At 44.4% G+C, this 15,680-nt stretch overlaps 1 protein-coding gene across 2 annotated transcripts in view; it reads right to left on the bottom strand.

The window, feature by feature from the left end:
• ccbe1 (collagen and calcium binding EGF domains 1) overlaps positions 1-15,459 on the bottom strand; it is a 368,764-nt gene extending 353,305 nt beyond the window's left edge. Inside the window, exons 1-2 of one of the 2 annotated variants that reach the window (XM_033032755.1) lie at positions 15,057-15,459; positions 14,724-14,804 (exon numbers count right to left, since the gene is read on the bottom strand). In XM_033032755.1, the coding sequence (XP_032888646.1) occupies positions 14,724-14,804; positions 15,057-15,163 (188 nt within the window). In that variant the 5' untranslated portion in view covers positions 15,164-15,459. Of the gene's footprint in view, positions 1-14,723; positions 14,808-15,056 lie in introns of both variants that reach the window. The other variant, XM_033032747.1, reaches the window with a different exon arrangement.
• Positions 15,460-15,680: the final 221 nt, after the last annotated feature.

Here is a 15,680-nt window from a genome sequence, read left to right as displayed (position 1 = left end):
GAGAATGTACACAGTCTGAATTTTTTTCCCAGGATGGAAAAATCAAAGTCTAGAGAGAATAGCTTTGAGGTGAAAGGGGCAAAATTTAAATGAGAGCGTGAGGTAGGTTTTTTACACCGAGGGTGCCTGGAATGCGCTGCCTGGGCTGATGGTTGAAGCAGATACTTGTGTGGCATTTTAAAGACTTTTGTATAGGCAGGGAATGGAGGGAAGATAGACACAAAATGCTGGAGTAACTCAGCGGGACAGGCAGCATCTATAGAGAGAAAGAATGGGTGATGTTTCGGGTTGAGACCCTTCTTCAGACTCTTTTGGAATGGAGGGATATGGGTTATATGCAGGTAAATAAGTGGTGGTCTTGGCATCATGTCGGCACAGACATTGTGAGCTGAAGAGCCTGTTCTTGTGCTGTCCTGCTCTATGTTCATTCTATATTCCTCACAACCTTTCCTATTTATGTACCTATCCAAATGTATTTTAAAAATGGTTATTCTACCTGCCTCAACTACTTCCTCTGGCAACACATTACAGATAGTATTTATATTATTTTGTGTTGATATTAATTTCTATAAGGATCTTTAATCTTATAATTATCTGAGGACAAGCAGTAGATGCGCAAAAATAATTATGCATAAGATCATAAGATCATGTGATAGAAACATAGAAACATAGAAAATAGGCGCAGGAGTAGGCCATTTGGCCCTTTGAGCCTGCACTGCCATTCAATATGATCATGGCTGATCATCCAACTCAGTATCCTGTACCTGCCTTCTCTCCATACCCCCTGATACCTTTAGCCACAAGGGCCACATCTAACTCCCTCTTAAATATAGCCAATGAACTGGCCTCAACTACCTTCTGTGGTAGAGAATTGTACAGATTCACCACTCTCTGTGAAAAATGTTTTTCTCATCTCGGTCCTAAAAGATTTCCCCCTTATCCTTAAACTGTGACCCCTTAAACTATGACCTGTGATAGGAGCAGAATTAGGCCATTTGGCCCATCAAATCTACTCCACCATTCAATCATGGCTGATCTATCTCTCCCTCATAACCCTATTCTCCTACCTTCTCTCCATAACCTCTGACACCTGTACTAAGAAAGACTCTATCTATCTCTGCCTTAAATATATCTACTGACTAAACCTCCACAGCCTTCTGTGACAAAGAATTCCACACTCACCACCCTCTGACTAAAGAAATTCCTCCTCTTCTCCTTCCTGTATTTAATGTTTCTTTGTGTGTTTTATGTGGGGGGTGGTGTGGGGGGGTAAGGGGGAAACCGCTTCGGTCGCCTCCTCCATGGAGAGGCGAGTTTTTCCAGGTCGCCTCCCCCGTGGCCTAACATCAAGGATCGGCGCGGCCTTTCCTGGAAATGCGCCCGGGGCTTCAGCGGCGGGCGCAGCGTGGACTCTCGGCGTGGAGCGGGTGAGCCCTCGCTGGAGGGGAGCGCTCCGTTTGGCTGGCCCGGGGCAGCCGGCAGCCTGAAGTCGCAGCCTGAAGTCTGCAGAGCTCCAGCTGGTGCGGCGTCTACAGCCCGGGATCTCAAGTTGGGGACCCAACTTCTACCGCGGGGCCGGCATGGACTTACCATCACCCCTGGAGGGGAGCTTCGACCGCCGGCCTGCAGTCTACGGTGCTTCTGGCTGCGGCGGGGACTTAAATCTTGACCGCCGGTCTGCGGCCTACAACAACTTAAAGCCGCGGTCTCCGGTGAGGAAGAGCCGATCCTGGACTGACTCTGGACTCTGGTCCTGACCACGGGGGGAAATGGAGGAGGACTGGCCAAATTTTGTGCCTTCCACCACAGTGATGAATGCTGTGGTGGATGTTTGTGTTACAGTTTTATTGTGGTTGTGTGTTCTTTATTATTGAATCGCTGCAGACAACCCAAATTTCCACCAGCCTGGTTGTGTGACAATAAATTATATCTAATCTAATCTAAATCTAATGTCCTTTAATTCAGAGGCTATGACCTCTGGTCATAGACTCTCACACCAGTGGAAGCATCCTCTCCACATCCACTCTATCTAAGCCTTTCACTATTCTGTATATCTCTTCATTGAAGTAACCCAGGTCAATCCCAGGTCCATTATAATAACAGAGGATACTGGAAATAGTCAGGAGGGACCCAGCGTGGAGACGCTGAGAACGATGTGGTGACCTGCTTGGAGGCCGCCGAGAATGAAAGCGAGCCCCGATGGGGGGCCGTCGAGAATGAGGGGAGACCCGGGCAGTGGGGTGGCGAGGGGGAAGTGGGGACTCGGCGGGGAGTTGCCGAGAATGAAGGGGCACCCAGCGGGGGGGCCGCCTGCTGCCACGTGCAATGGCAGTCGGAAGATAGGGCTGTTTGGTGATGTTTTGTAACTTTGTCGTATGCAAAACAAAGCATTTCACCGTATCTAGATACATGTGACAATTAAGTATCATTAAATCATTGAACTCATTGAGGTCGGCTGCTTCTATGAAAAGAGTTAACATTTCAGGTCCTAGACTGTTTGTCAATGGTCTTAAGAGCCAACAACATTTTTATTCACTGGTCAATGAAATCAAATGGATGCCATTCAAGATCCTACATGGACATTTTTGAATGGACGTTTTCTGAGGATTGCAGGGTAATGCCAAAAAGGAGGAAGAAAGATTCACAAACTCTTCAGGATTACAAAAAGAGACAGGAAGAAAGAGACATGAGTGAAGAAAACCTTATATGTGAGAGGGTCACTGGAGAAAAATGTGGGACCTACTCATCATTTGTCATCAGATGTTTAATTTCATTCAGGACCTAATAAACTCAATTTTTTCCACAAGACATCGATTGCTATTTATTTAATCTTGCTGAGAACCATTCCTCTTTAGCACTTAAGAGGCAATGAGCAACAACAGCAGGCACTTAGACACTGGAGTAGTTATTTTTGCAAAGTTCTCCCAACCCTGCCTCTTTGGCGAGGAGGCACAAATAGAATTGAACATTGCACATTCATTGGATGATACGGCCCTAAGGAACTCCTGCAGTGATGTTCCAGGACAGGGGTGATTAACCTCAAATATCACAGACATCGTCCTTATTCCAAGATATTCTTTTCCAATTCTGGTCTCCATCAGTCCCCCTAAATTTGGAATTTTCTCACAAATTATTAAATGTGAGTAATATTGGCTCTGTTATCTCTTTCCTTGATCCATTTTAAATTGTTGATGCAATCCATCTGGACCAAGTGCTTCAATCTCTGTGCTGGTTTCTATTATTTAATGTATTTCTTTGTTCTCTCTTAAATGCTTGGGCTTCATTGCTTGATTCATCATACAATGTCACGCCTACTGTTCAATCTCCTTGGTAAATACCAGAGCAAGCAAGTAAATATATATTTCTGCCATTTCCCTACTGATATTCCATACTGATATTATCCTATCTAATCCTAATCTCCCCTTTCCTAATTTACCTAAATTTATTTTATTTATTTCACTATTTGAGAGTCATACATAGAGAATGGAAATGGGCGCCAGCCTAATTTGCCCACGCTCACCAATATGCCCCATCTAATCTAGTCCCACCTGCCTGCATTTGTCTCATATCCTTTTAAACCTATCCTATCCATGTATCTGTCCAAATGTTTATTTTTAACTCTGTGATAGTATGTGCCTCAAGTACCTCCTCTGCAAGTTCATTCCATATACCTACCACAGTTTGTGTGAAACAGTTGCCCTTGAAGGGCCTGTCCCACGAGTATGCGACTGCACGCGGCTAGCGCGACCTAACGTGGTCGCTTGAGCCATACAGCCTCGTGGGGCCGGTGCCACTTCGATCGCCGGAGCCGTATGGAGTTGTGTGGGGCTGGTCCCGACATCGCGCGGGGCACTGAAAAACTTACAATGACAAAAATTCCGCGCGGCAACGACCTGTCAGCCCGCAGCCGCATTGAGACTGTATGCAGCGCCTCGACGGGCGTACATAGCGTCTCGACGCCGTACTCAGCGTCTTGACGCCGTACACAGCATCTTGATGGCGTATGCCTAACGCGTGGTGTTGCACGATGGCGTCACCGCCCGGCGTGCCGTTGCGTGATGACGTAACCGCCCGACGTCGTGCGACGTCCCAATTCAGTCGGCCTGCCTCCTGCCCAGCTGATTGGTGAGTATGATGTCGGGACCAGCCCCGCACAACTCCAGACGCCTCCGCGGTTGGAAGTGGGACCGGCCCCGCGATGCCGTACGCCTCAAGCCACCACGTTTCGTTGCGCTAGACGCATACAATCGCTTGCTGGTGGGATAGGCCCTTAAGGTTCTTATTAAATCTTTCTCCTCTCACCTTAAATCTATGTTTTCTGATTCTTGATACCTCCTATTCTGGGTAAAAGAGTCTATGCATTTACCCTATCTATTGCTCTCATGATTTTATACTCCTCTATACGATCACCCTCATCCTCCTGCACTCCTAATAAAGTCCTAGCCTGCTCAACCTATCCCTAGTAACTTCCTCATAAATCTTCACTGCACCCTTTCCACCGTAACAACACATTTCTTATACTGGATGACCAAAAATCCTGTTCAATAGTCCTTGATAAATTTGCTTCATAGTTTCTCTTGATCGTTTTAAACTTTATTTTCTAATCCTTTCAAGTTCTCTCTTACTGTACATTCCTCCGCTACCCTTATACTGAATATATGGAACTAACCCTGTCCTAATGTTCCTTTTATTAACATTATTTGCCTTTGAAATTTTATGTGTTCACTTTGTTCTTCACTTTTATTAGATTTTATTATCCTGTGCTCAATTAAAAATATGTTTTAAATACCATTATTGTTGTACAATATTAGTTTATATAATTGCTCATCTCATTTTAGAGGTTCTATTATTTGCCTCCCCCAATCCATCACCCTGATTTTTCATTATATTTTCTTCTTCTCTGTTAACATTTTCACATACATTTCCTACTCCTTTTTCAATGCTCACTTATTTCCCATCACAAGATAAGGGCTTTGGTGAGGGTGCAGAGGTGATTTACCAGAATGCTGCTTGGCTTAGAGGGTATTAATACTAAGAAACACTTGTACAGGCTTGCATAGTTTTCTCTGGAACACCAGTGGTTGAGTGGGACCTGTTATAAATATGTACAATTATGAAAGGCAGGGATATGGTAGACAGTCAAAACATTTTGCTCACAGTGGAAATGTCAAAGACTAGAAGGTATAGTAAGTATGTAAGTAAGTTTATTGGCCAAGTATTCACATACAAGGAATTTGCCTTGGTGCTCCGCCCACAAGTAACAACATGACATACAGTGACAGTTACGAATGACTCAGAAAACACTAAACATTAATAATAATAATACATTAATGAATCTTTATAGGGTTTTCACAGATGACACAGGCGAACAAACACATACAAAACAGCAAGGAGCAGTACACCGTGGCCGCTTTTGTCAGCGCCAGCAGCAGCAGCTACACTGCAAGCAGCTACACTGCAAGCTAGGTTTAAGGTGAAAGGGATAATGTTTCAAGTCAACTCAAGTCAAGTTTATTCGTCACATACACATACGAGATGTGCAGTGAAATGAAAAGTTTCAATGCTTGCGGATTGTGCAAAAAAACTACAAAACAGAATGGAACAGAATCAGTAATTACATATTTGTTGGGGAAAAAAGGAAAAACAGCAATTTTAACAAGACACCACACAACAGTAAATTGGTACAATAAGTTAGTCCCTGGTGAGATAGGAGTTTACAGTCCTAATGGCCTCTGGGAAGAAACTCCTTCTCATCCTCTCTGTTTTCACAGCATGACAGCGGAGGCGTTTGCCTGGCCGTAGCAGCTGGAACAGGCCGTTGCTGGGGTGGAAGGGGTCCCCCATAATGTTGCTGGCTCTGGATCTGCACCTTCTGATGTATAGTTCCTGCAGGGGGGGCGAGTGTAGTTCCCATAGTGCGTTTGGCCGAATGCACTACTCTCTGCAGAGCCTTCTTGTCCTGGGCAGAGCAATTCCCAAACCAGTGATGTTTCCGGACAACATGCTTTCCACAGCTGCTGAGTAGAAGCACTGGAGGATCCTCAGAGACACTCTGAATTTCCTCAATTGCCTGAGGTGGTAAAGGCGCTGCCATGCCTTACTCACCAGTGCAGCAGCGTGTGATGTCCATGTCAGATCCTCAGAGATGTGGACTCCCAGGTCACAGCTCACCCTATCCACAGTATCCTCATTTATCTTCAGTGGTGTGTACATCCTCGGATGTTGTGCCCTCCTAAAGTCCACAATCAGCTCCTTAGAGTTTTTGGCATTCAAGAGGAGGCTGTTGTCCTGACACCAGAGTGCTAGATCAGCCACCTCTTCCCGGTAGGCCTTCTCATCGTTGTCTGAGATCAGGCCCACCACCACAGTGTCATCAGCAAACTTGATTATAGAGTTGGAGCTGAACCTAGCCACACAGTCATGTGTGTACAGGGAGTACAGTCGGTCTCAGCAAGTCTGGTGGGGACTATCGTGTTGAAGGCTGAACTGAAGTCTATGAACAGCATCCTCACGTAGCCCCTCTTCTGGCTGTCACGGTGAGATAGAGCGGTGTGCAGAACCTGGGAGACCGCATCATCCGTGGATCTGTTCGGACGGTATGCGAATTGTAGCGGGTCCATGTTGCGAGGGAGGAAGGCGCAGATGTGTTTCTTGACCAGCCTCTCAAAGCATTTCATGACTACCGAGGTGAGGTAGTCATTCAGACAAGCTGGGGAGGCATTCTTTGATACATGTGCAATGATGGATCTTTTAAAGCAGGCAGGGATATATGTAGGGCGTTTTTTTGTAAACAGAGAGTGATGGGTGCCTGGAATGCATGGCAGGAGAGGCGGTGCAGGCAGATATGATAGTAGCATTTAAAAGGCTTTTAGAAAGACACGTGGATATGCAGGGAATGACGTTTATATGAATCATGTGCAGGCAGAGAAGATTAGTTTATCCTGGAATTATGTTTGGCATTTGTGGGCGAAAGGATATGTTCCTGTGCTGTTCTATGTTCTATGCTGTAAATCTAATCATGAATTATCTCACATTAGACATTTAACATCTTCATTTTGAAATGAATCCTTTGTAATTTGTAGAACTTTTTTTTGATCCAACTTACCAGCCTTTTCTGTTAATTAATATCACAGCAATTGAAATCTCCAGTTTTACGTCGGAGTCACGTGAGTGACTACGTGAAGAAGCCCACCAGGACGCATGCGTGGCATTGCGCTACACGCATTGCAACTCGTCATTGTCGGGAGGAAGGACGTTCCTCCCAAATGGCAGGATTTTTGAACCTGCAACAGTAGGTAAGGGAACGTCGTTTTCTTTACTTACCTTTTTCTACAGGAAGGCTGTTGAAAGCTGGCGGGGGAGGAGTCTGCAAGCAGCAGGCAGCCAGCAACGGCCGGTGGCACGACAGTCTCCCTTAGCGGGAGTCCGTGCGACTTTAGCTCCGGGAAGAAAACACCGACAAAGGAGTACTCCGGAGCCGTCAATCCGACAAACTCGGACAACAGCCCCAAGGACCTACGCTACATGGGTCCGTGGGGCTGCGGAAATCACAGCGGGAGGAAGGACGTTCCTCCCGAACGGCAGGTTGAGAACCAGCATCAACAGGTAAGAGACATTTTCCTTACCTTTTTTCTTGATTGCAGAAAGGCTGCCGAGCTGCGCTGAACAGCAGCAGGCAGCCAGCAACGGACGTCGGCACCACTATCTCCCATAACGGGAGCGAGTGCCAAACTTCACCCCAAACGGGTGGAGGAAATCGGAGCCAACAACCCACAGAGACAGTGGGTTGTATTTGTGTTCTGTCCCCTTTTTAAGATTAGGGGACAAAAGGAGAAAAGCTGCTGCAAGAACCAACGGACATGATATAAACCGCGGATTCACGGGCAGCCGGCAGCAGCAACCTAAGGCACGCTATCTCCCGTAATGGGAATAGCTGTGCCTGACTTTCTCTCCCGACTCGCTCCTGCACCGGGCCGGGCTGGAGAGGGAGCAAAACTAATGTTTCCCCGCGCTGGGTCTGTACAGGAGGGGAAGCTGGACAAAGGAGTGTCCACAAGTGCTGCTAGTGAAGCTGGCTGGGGAAGACAGCGGAGTTGCAGGCAGCCGGCAGCCGCTGAAGGCACGTTTATCTCCCGTAATAGGAAGAGCAGTGCCGACTTTTGGTCCCGCGCCGGCCAGAACACCACGACTGGGTGGGAGACCATTCAAATGGGGCCGTTGACTTTTGACCAGTTAATAACGGCAGCAGACGGGGTGGAACGACGCTCACCCGTAGCAATGATTTTAACTTGGACCTGCAGGTAAGAGCTGCGGTCTTTTTTGTATTTCCATGCTGATTGCAGGTGCAGAAACAACGGGCTGCGACAAAGCTGGTGGCTAGATGGAATCAGCTGTGCCAGATGTCCTCCACACCGGCCATATCCACTCCACGGAAGGACAGTAAGGACAAAGCTGGAGAAGGAGGACCGTGGAGCAGCGGGCAGCCAGCAGCAGCCAGCGGCACTTGGATCACCCGTAGTGGGATCAGCTGTGCATAATGTCGCCTCCGCACCGGCCAGATCCACGCGGCCGGGCGGAAAGGCTGGACACAAAACAAACAAGGTCGTGGACTCAGAGGAGTCCGACTTTGAATAACCGCCGGCGGCCAGCACCCGAGAGCGCTGGAGCGGGAAGAAGCAGTATGGAGCTTTGCTCCAACGTGACAGACTCCGGGACATGGAGTCGGGTCACTGTGGGCCCTATGATAAACCCACAGCAGTACCTCTTTGAGGGCTGCACAGTGCTTCTACCTCATCAGAGGGGAGCACTGCGGGTCAGTTCTGGGTTGACCTAGAAGAGGGGTCCGCAGAAGAAAAGACAAGTGTGCAGGGGGTGCAGGAACAAGAGAACCTACTGGAACCCAGCACCCCCACGCACCCACCAGCAAAACTGGTGAAAGCTCGAAGGACCGGTACCCAAAAACATGAATCTTTTAGGCCATGGCCCAGGCCGGCCTTCTTGGAAGATGCGGGACCTCCAACACCAACCAAACCGAAAATCCAGACCCCAGCGCTACAACAACAGCGAAGAACCTACAAAAAGTAAACCTGCCACTGGTAACTATAGAGGTAGGTGGGTCTGGTTCCCCACAATATACAGTGGGCACGGAGATTGGGTGGAGATTACACTCTTTTCTGAATGCATGAAGCATGATTAAGCAGTATCCAGGGATATACAACAGAGTTTATACACAAGTACAGCCCTCCAGTTCAACATATACTGAACCGAATGTTCGTGCTTTCTGATAAAGGGAAATCAAAAGCGCAAGCTGAACTGAAGCGGCTTCACATAAAAGGTGTAATTGAGAAAACTCAACACGAACCATTAGAATTCGTGTCCAATATATTTATCAAAAACAAAAAAGATGATGGTCATCGCATCATCATAGATCTGACAAAATAGATACCTTTGTTACTGCTTAACAATTAATTCCCTAAGGTTACTTCAATGGCCAGCACCGATTTAAAAGATGCTTACCATTCAGTGCCTATACGAGGTGACCACAGATGTTACTCAAAATTTAACTGGATGGGACAACTCAGACAGTATAAAGTATTGCCAAATGGGTTAGCATCAGCCCAGGCTGTTCACAAAAATTTGAAACCAGCCCAAGCGTTTCTACGGAAACGTATACACATGGTCATGGCATATTTAGATGACATACTCATTATGGGCAAAACTTTGGAATTGGCCAAACAAACTGTAACAGCCACAAAAAAGCTATTTGGAAAACTGGGATTCATTTTTCATCCAGTTAAATCTAAACTAACGTCTTCCACTACTATGGACGACCTGGGGTTTCACCATTGACTCAGTTCACATGTCGGTGACTCTGCCTAAGGGAAAGGCTAGAGATTTAATAGAGGCTTGCAATAACCTCACTGACATCAGCAAACCATCCATCAGATTGGTAGCTAAAGTAATTGGCATAATGATGGCTGCCTTTCCAGCCACACAATTTGGACCTCTACATTACCAAAACATACAGAGAGCAAAATACAAGCACTCTAAATTATGCAGGTCACTTTGACAGATCTGTGAAACTACCAATCAAGCTAAAATGGAACTAAAATGGTGGATAGACAACATCTGGCCTTGTTCCCATCCAAGCATTGTCAGTAACTTTTCCATGGTACTACAAACTGATGCCAGTGCACTTGGGTGCGGAGCCACCAATACCATACCACCGTGGTAGCATACATTTACCACAGGGTGGAAACAAATCAACATCATGTGACAATCTGGCTATACAAATTGGCAATGGTGCATCCAGAGAGATATTTGGATATCAGCCACTTACCTACCAGGAAGACTAAATTCAGTGGCAAACACCAGGTCACGCAAATTTAATGAAAAACACCAAATGGATGTTGAATAAAATAGTATTTGCTGATATCACAGCAAAACATGGAACACCAGATATCGATTTATTCGCATCCAGACTTAACCACCAGTTATCAAGTTATTTTACGCATTCCCTCCTTTTCCTGCCTCATCAGTCGGGTATTAAGGAAATACAACAAGACTCTGCATCTGGTATTGGCAGTACCCGATTGGCCTACACAACCATGGTTCCCAGTGGTATCAAACATGGAATCAGAGACATGAACATCCAATCTGTTCTGGAATATCTGGCAGGCCTCCACTATGATGAGGGGCTCAGTTACAGTGCCATCAACTGCGCCAGAAGTGCCCTATCGACTTACCTATGGCAGGGGACAGACCATTACACTGTTGGGACTCACCCACTGGTACAAAACCTATGAGGGGAACCAGATACTCCCTAATATGGGATGTGAAAATAATCCTGAAGATGCTCAGGAATTGGTCTCCAGCAACAGTTCTGTCCCTACACAGACTGACATTAAACAGTCATGGTCACGGCACAGAGGATACAGTCACTGCAAACACTAGACTGGACAACATGACTTCTCAACAGAAAATATTAAGTTTCATATTTATGAGATAGTAAGCAGAACAGAAAAGGGATCAGCAGGCCTCAATATACAATTAGGTCATACCCAACAGATGACCGTCTGTGTATAATAAGACATCTGTCGTTATACATGAAGAAAACGAATATCCTAAGAGGCAATGAAAAGGCACTTTTTGGTCAGCCACTAGCAACCACACCAAGAGTGACGGTCCAGACCATCTCAAGATGGCTGAAACAGTTGCTAACACAGGCTGGGGTGGATACTAAATTTTAAAAATCTCTTTCCACCAGGGCTGCAGCTACATCGGCAGCATACAGTTGGATGTACCAATGGACCAAATCCTCAAGGCAGCAGGATGGTCTGGAGGGGAAACATTCCAATTATTTTGTAATAAACCAGTAATGAAACCTGGAACGTTTGCAGAAACAATTTAAGTTCTGTAAATTAATTTAAACCCATAAAAAGGGGTTATAAACTTGTGTTAAACATTTTTATGATTTCAATGTCGAATTCATGTCCAAATTATGTTAACACAATTCCTCCCACAGTCAAGGCAGACGTGATGCATGGACTCGTTCCACGGCATGAAATCACAGAGCTTTAAAATCTTCACGTAGTCACTCACGTGACTCCGAAGTAAAATAGTAAGATTAAACGAGAACTTACCAGTTTGAAGTTTGATCTGTATTTTATGAGGAGTTACGATGAGGGATTACGTGCCCTCCGCTCCCACCCTGATCATATACTTAACTGGTACCTCTTCTCTAATCTTACTATGTTTAGTCATTACAGTTATCTGTGATTTCACACCACTGCTTTGAAGAATGACACGCATGCGTCCTGGCGGACTTCTTCTCATAATCCCTCATCGTAATTCCTCATAAAATACAGATCAAACTTCAAACTGGTAAGTTCTCGTTTAATCTTACTATTAATGCTGCTTAACCCACTAAGTTACTCCAGCACTTTGTGTTAATTTATAAAGTGGAAAATGTACCACCTAATCTATTTCAAGTACATAGAAAGAATACACGTTTTTTTTAAAATATCTTATTTTCTTGAAGGGATTTTATAGACTGGCATAAATAAGGATGTCAAAAGATATGGAACAAAGGGAGGTAAATATTTTTGAAATCCAGATCAGCTGTGATTTATTTGATTGGCACAGGAGTTGTGGTTGCTATTTGGAATTAGGGTTAAATATCTCATCGTCAATGTTGAATAAATTCAATTTCAGAATGGTCCCAAACTCAGCAAAGTAAATCAGGTTAATTCAGAATTCTAAAATGAATACATTTACAATTTAGCTAGATATAAAACCTTGAGGAATTATTTTTTTTAATCTAACCAGATCTAAGAATTTATTTACCAATTTTATCTTCATATCTTTACTGCAGTTTAATGGAAAACAACAGCTTTATTTTATCCTGACAAATAGTTCTTTGTGAATGAGCAGAGACAAATGTGCATTTGCCGTTTTTTGAATCATGGACTTCAGAGCCCTATGTTTATACAATGTTTAAACCAAAGTGCTTTTCCAGTAGAGATTTCTGGACGGTGATCAAAACCAGGAATTCTGACTGTACTGCCCATTCCCTATTATGGGGGCACACTGAATGATTGCTGTCCAGTCTAAGATAAATGGTTTTGAGTATTTTGTGGTCTAGCAGTTACAGACTGAATGCAACACTGAGTTGCTGCAGGTGGCGGTCTGTGTGTGTGTAAGGTCTTGAAAACATTCTCAGTGCTTGGAATGCAATGCATGACAACTCCTATTAATGACATAGCTTATCTCTGTTATCATTCTTGCTTTCTCTAGTGTGAAGAATTACATTGGGGAAGAGTGAAAAGGCAGATAGATCACAGCCAAGGAAGTTATTGTACCATTGCAATTTATCACCGGGAAGAATTGGCTGCACAGCAATGTTAATACAATCTTTCAGTAAATATCAGCAAGGTTTGGGAAGCCACATGGAGTTGCTCCAACCTCATCATTTATGGATTAGCAGATTCCTTAAATTGTTTGTGAAAATGTAAAAATGCTGACAAACCAAAAAGTAATTTAATCATGTTAGAAGTGACTAAAGCTGTGTTCACCCATCCCCCTTCAGCATAGCCCCATCCCAAATTTGCAAATAATTCACAGTTGCAATGCAACAGATGGATGCATTTTTAAGAGTAGCTTCAGCAAACGGATAGACTCTTCATGTACTTTGCTTCTCAATCAGCAAAGGCAGAACACTGCAGATAGTCATACTTCAAAGTGCCAGTGTGATTTCTGGGAGTAAAGAAAGAGTTGACGGGTTTGAAAGGCTGGGGAGCAGAATGGCTGAATCAGCTTCAATTGAAGAGCATTGTTAGTCACGGAAGACTTGCTGCCAGCATGTAGTTATCAATTTCCACAAAGTCAGCAAAATTGCAAAGCTTATTTGGTTTCGTTACAACAGTATATGTATATTAGGGACATTAGAAATAGAGGCAGGAGCAGACCATCTGGCCCATTGAGACTGCCCCTTCATTCATCAAACCATAAAATCCACAAAATATAACTCCCGTCCATTAATTCAGCAAGGGAAAGCACACTGAGCTTTTGATCAACTAATAAAACACCACATAGAAAGGATTTCATGTATACTGTTAATCTTTTAAAGCAATTGTTAAGAAATAAAATGAAACATTATTTTCAATAAATCAGTAGTATCTGTCTGGGCTACTTAATATGTATAAGATGTGAACACTACCAATTGCATACTGACATTCTCTCTACTTACAAGCACCACTTTTGCAAAGCAGATGCTTTCTATTATCACTTTGGTCCAAAACCAGTTATCTTTCGCAAAATAAGGATCTCAGTTTTCACCAAAATTAAAGAGAGGGTTCCAACTGAATTCAGATGTAATGAAGCAGTGGCACCCAATCCAGCCAGAACTGATGTGTTTAATATAGGTTTCCAGAGTTTGCATTGATACAGAATAACTGGCATCACACAGATATAAAATACATTGTATAGCTCTGCATTTTGAGCAAACCGAATTTTGTTGTGGCATCTGTTCCAGATACATTCCATGCACAGGTCTCTGCTTCATCTCACTGGGGTGGAATCCATAGCAAATTGTACAATTGAGTCAGGAAGGTCCTGCATCACCCCATGTACCAGTGCCAGATTGGTATGTAGGGTGGAAGAGCATCAGGAGCAATGCAGCACAATTACAATGATGAAAATTCCTTTACAAATAAAAAGTGCTTTTTGCAAAAAATTAACATCTTACAATGAAAATGCAGGAATCTGATGGTTTACTTTTTTTAAGATAGACACAACATGCTGGAGCAACGGGCAGCATCTCTGGAGAGAAGGAATGGGTAACGTTTCGTGTCGAGACCCTTCTTCAGTCTTCTGAATCTGAAGACGGGTCTCGACCCGAAACATCACCCATTCCTTCTCTCCAGAGCTGTTGCCTGTCCCGCTGAGTTACTCCAGCATTTTGCTTATATCTTCGGTGTAAACCAACACCTGCAGTTCCATCCCACACATGGTGACTTTTTTTAACGACTTTTTGTTCGGATATTGCTAATTAGGGATGGAACTCTTGTCATTTGCCCCCAAACTTTAAATGGGATGGCGATCAGAGGCATTGGCTCAGAAGCAACATAGTTGATACATAACATAACATAACAATCGGCTAAACAATTGTAATCGCAAGGCAGATAAGTGGCGTTTACAGAAAGGGACCGATTGAAGGTGCTTACCTGAAACAGGTCGCCAATTCTCCATTGGCTTTCCGACATGGATACTCGGTTGAGATTACTTTGGTTTCCGGGCATGTCTCTCTGCTTAAAGATTAAAAAAAACACGTCGTGTTTCAGGTGGCAATTAAAAATGAGTTACTGAACCAAATCTCCGTGCCTTCCCTTGGATCTGGAAGCGCCTTTAATAACTTCATAAAATTTAATTAATCGTGAATTTGTGAGGGCGGATGACCCCAAAACTTTGTAACATAATTGACATTGCTATTAGAAGTAGTGGTGTTGGTGGCGTGGGGTGGGAGAATGAGAAATGAAATATTAATGACAAACCTGTACCTTTCATCTTGTTCTGATATAGAAAAGTAAGAGTAAGGAAATCCTGGCGACATCAGACAAAACAATAAGGCAGCCCTCAGCAAATTCTCAATGCTTGTGTAAGACATCTTCTCCGCAGTCACTGGCCTGACCCGGTCCAAAGATTCCCCGGCAGAATCACCAGAACACAATTACTCTGCGTACTTTCTTTCCAAAGGTTTGGAGACTTTCATCAGAGAGTGTTCGACCGGGAGGTGTAGCTAGCTGCCTTGCTTCATTTCGCCTTTACTGCAATTGACTCAGCGGCAGGGTTAAGGACACTGGCGCTGAGATGGCATTTGTCAATACTGAAAGATTTTTGGCTCAGCCGACGGCGGCTGTTATTTAGTTTAGATAAACTAAAAAAAAAACAATATATTGCACGGGGTCGGGCGCGCAAGTGAGAGGCGAGGGGAGGAACTTGGATGGGAGAGCGTGTGTAACGAATGATGGATGTGATTGTGTTAGTTTACGAGTGTCAGTCTCTCTACGCGTGAGTTCTGTTTGCAGGTATGGATGCGTGTATTTCTGCATTTTAAACGAACGTGTCGTTTTCGATTCCTTTCAAATTTCCCCCTTCCTCAATTTTGCATATGACATTCTCCA

Source organism: Amblyraja radiata, chromosome 1 (assembly GCF_010909765.2).
Source record: "Amblyraja radiata isolate CabotCenter1 chromosome 1, sAmbRad1.1.pri, whole genome shotgun sequence".
Classification (NCBI taxonomy): domain Eukaryota; kingdom Metazoa; phylum Chordata; class Chondrichthyes; order Rajiformes; family Rajidae; genus Amblyraja; species Amblyraja radiata.
The sequence above is the reverse complement of the archived record's forward strand: the minus strand, read 5'-3'. Positions and strand labels throughout refer to the sequence as shown.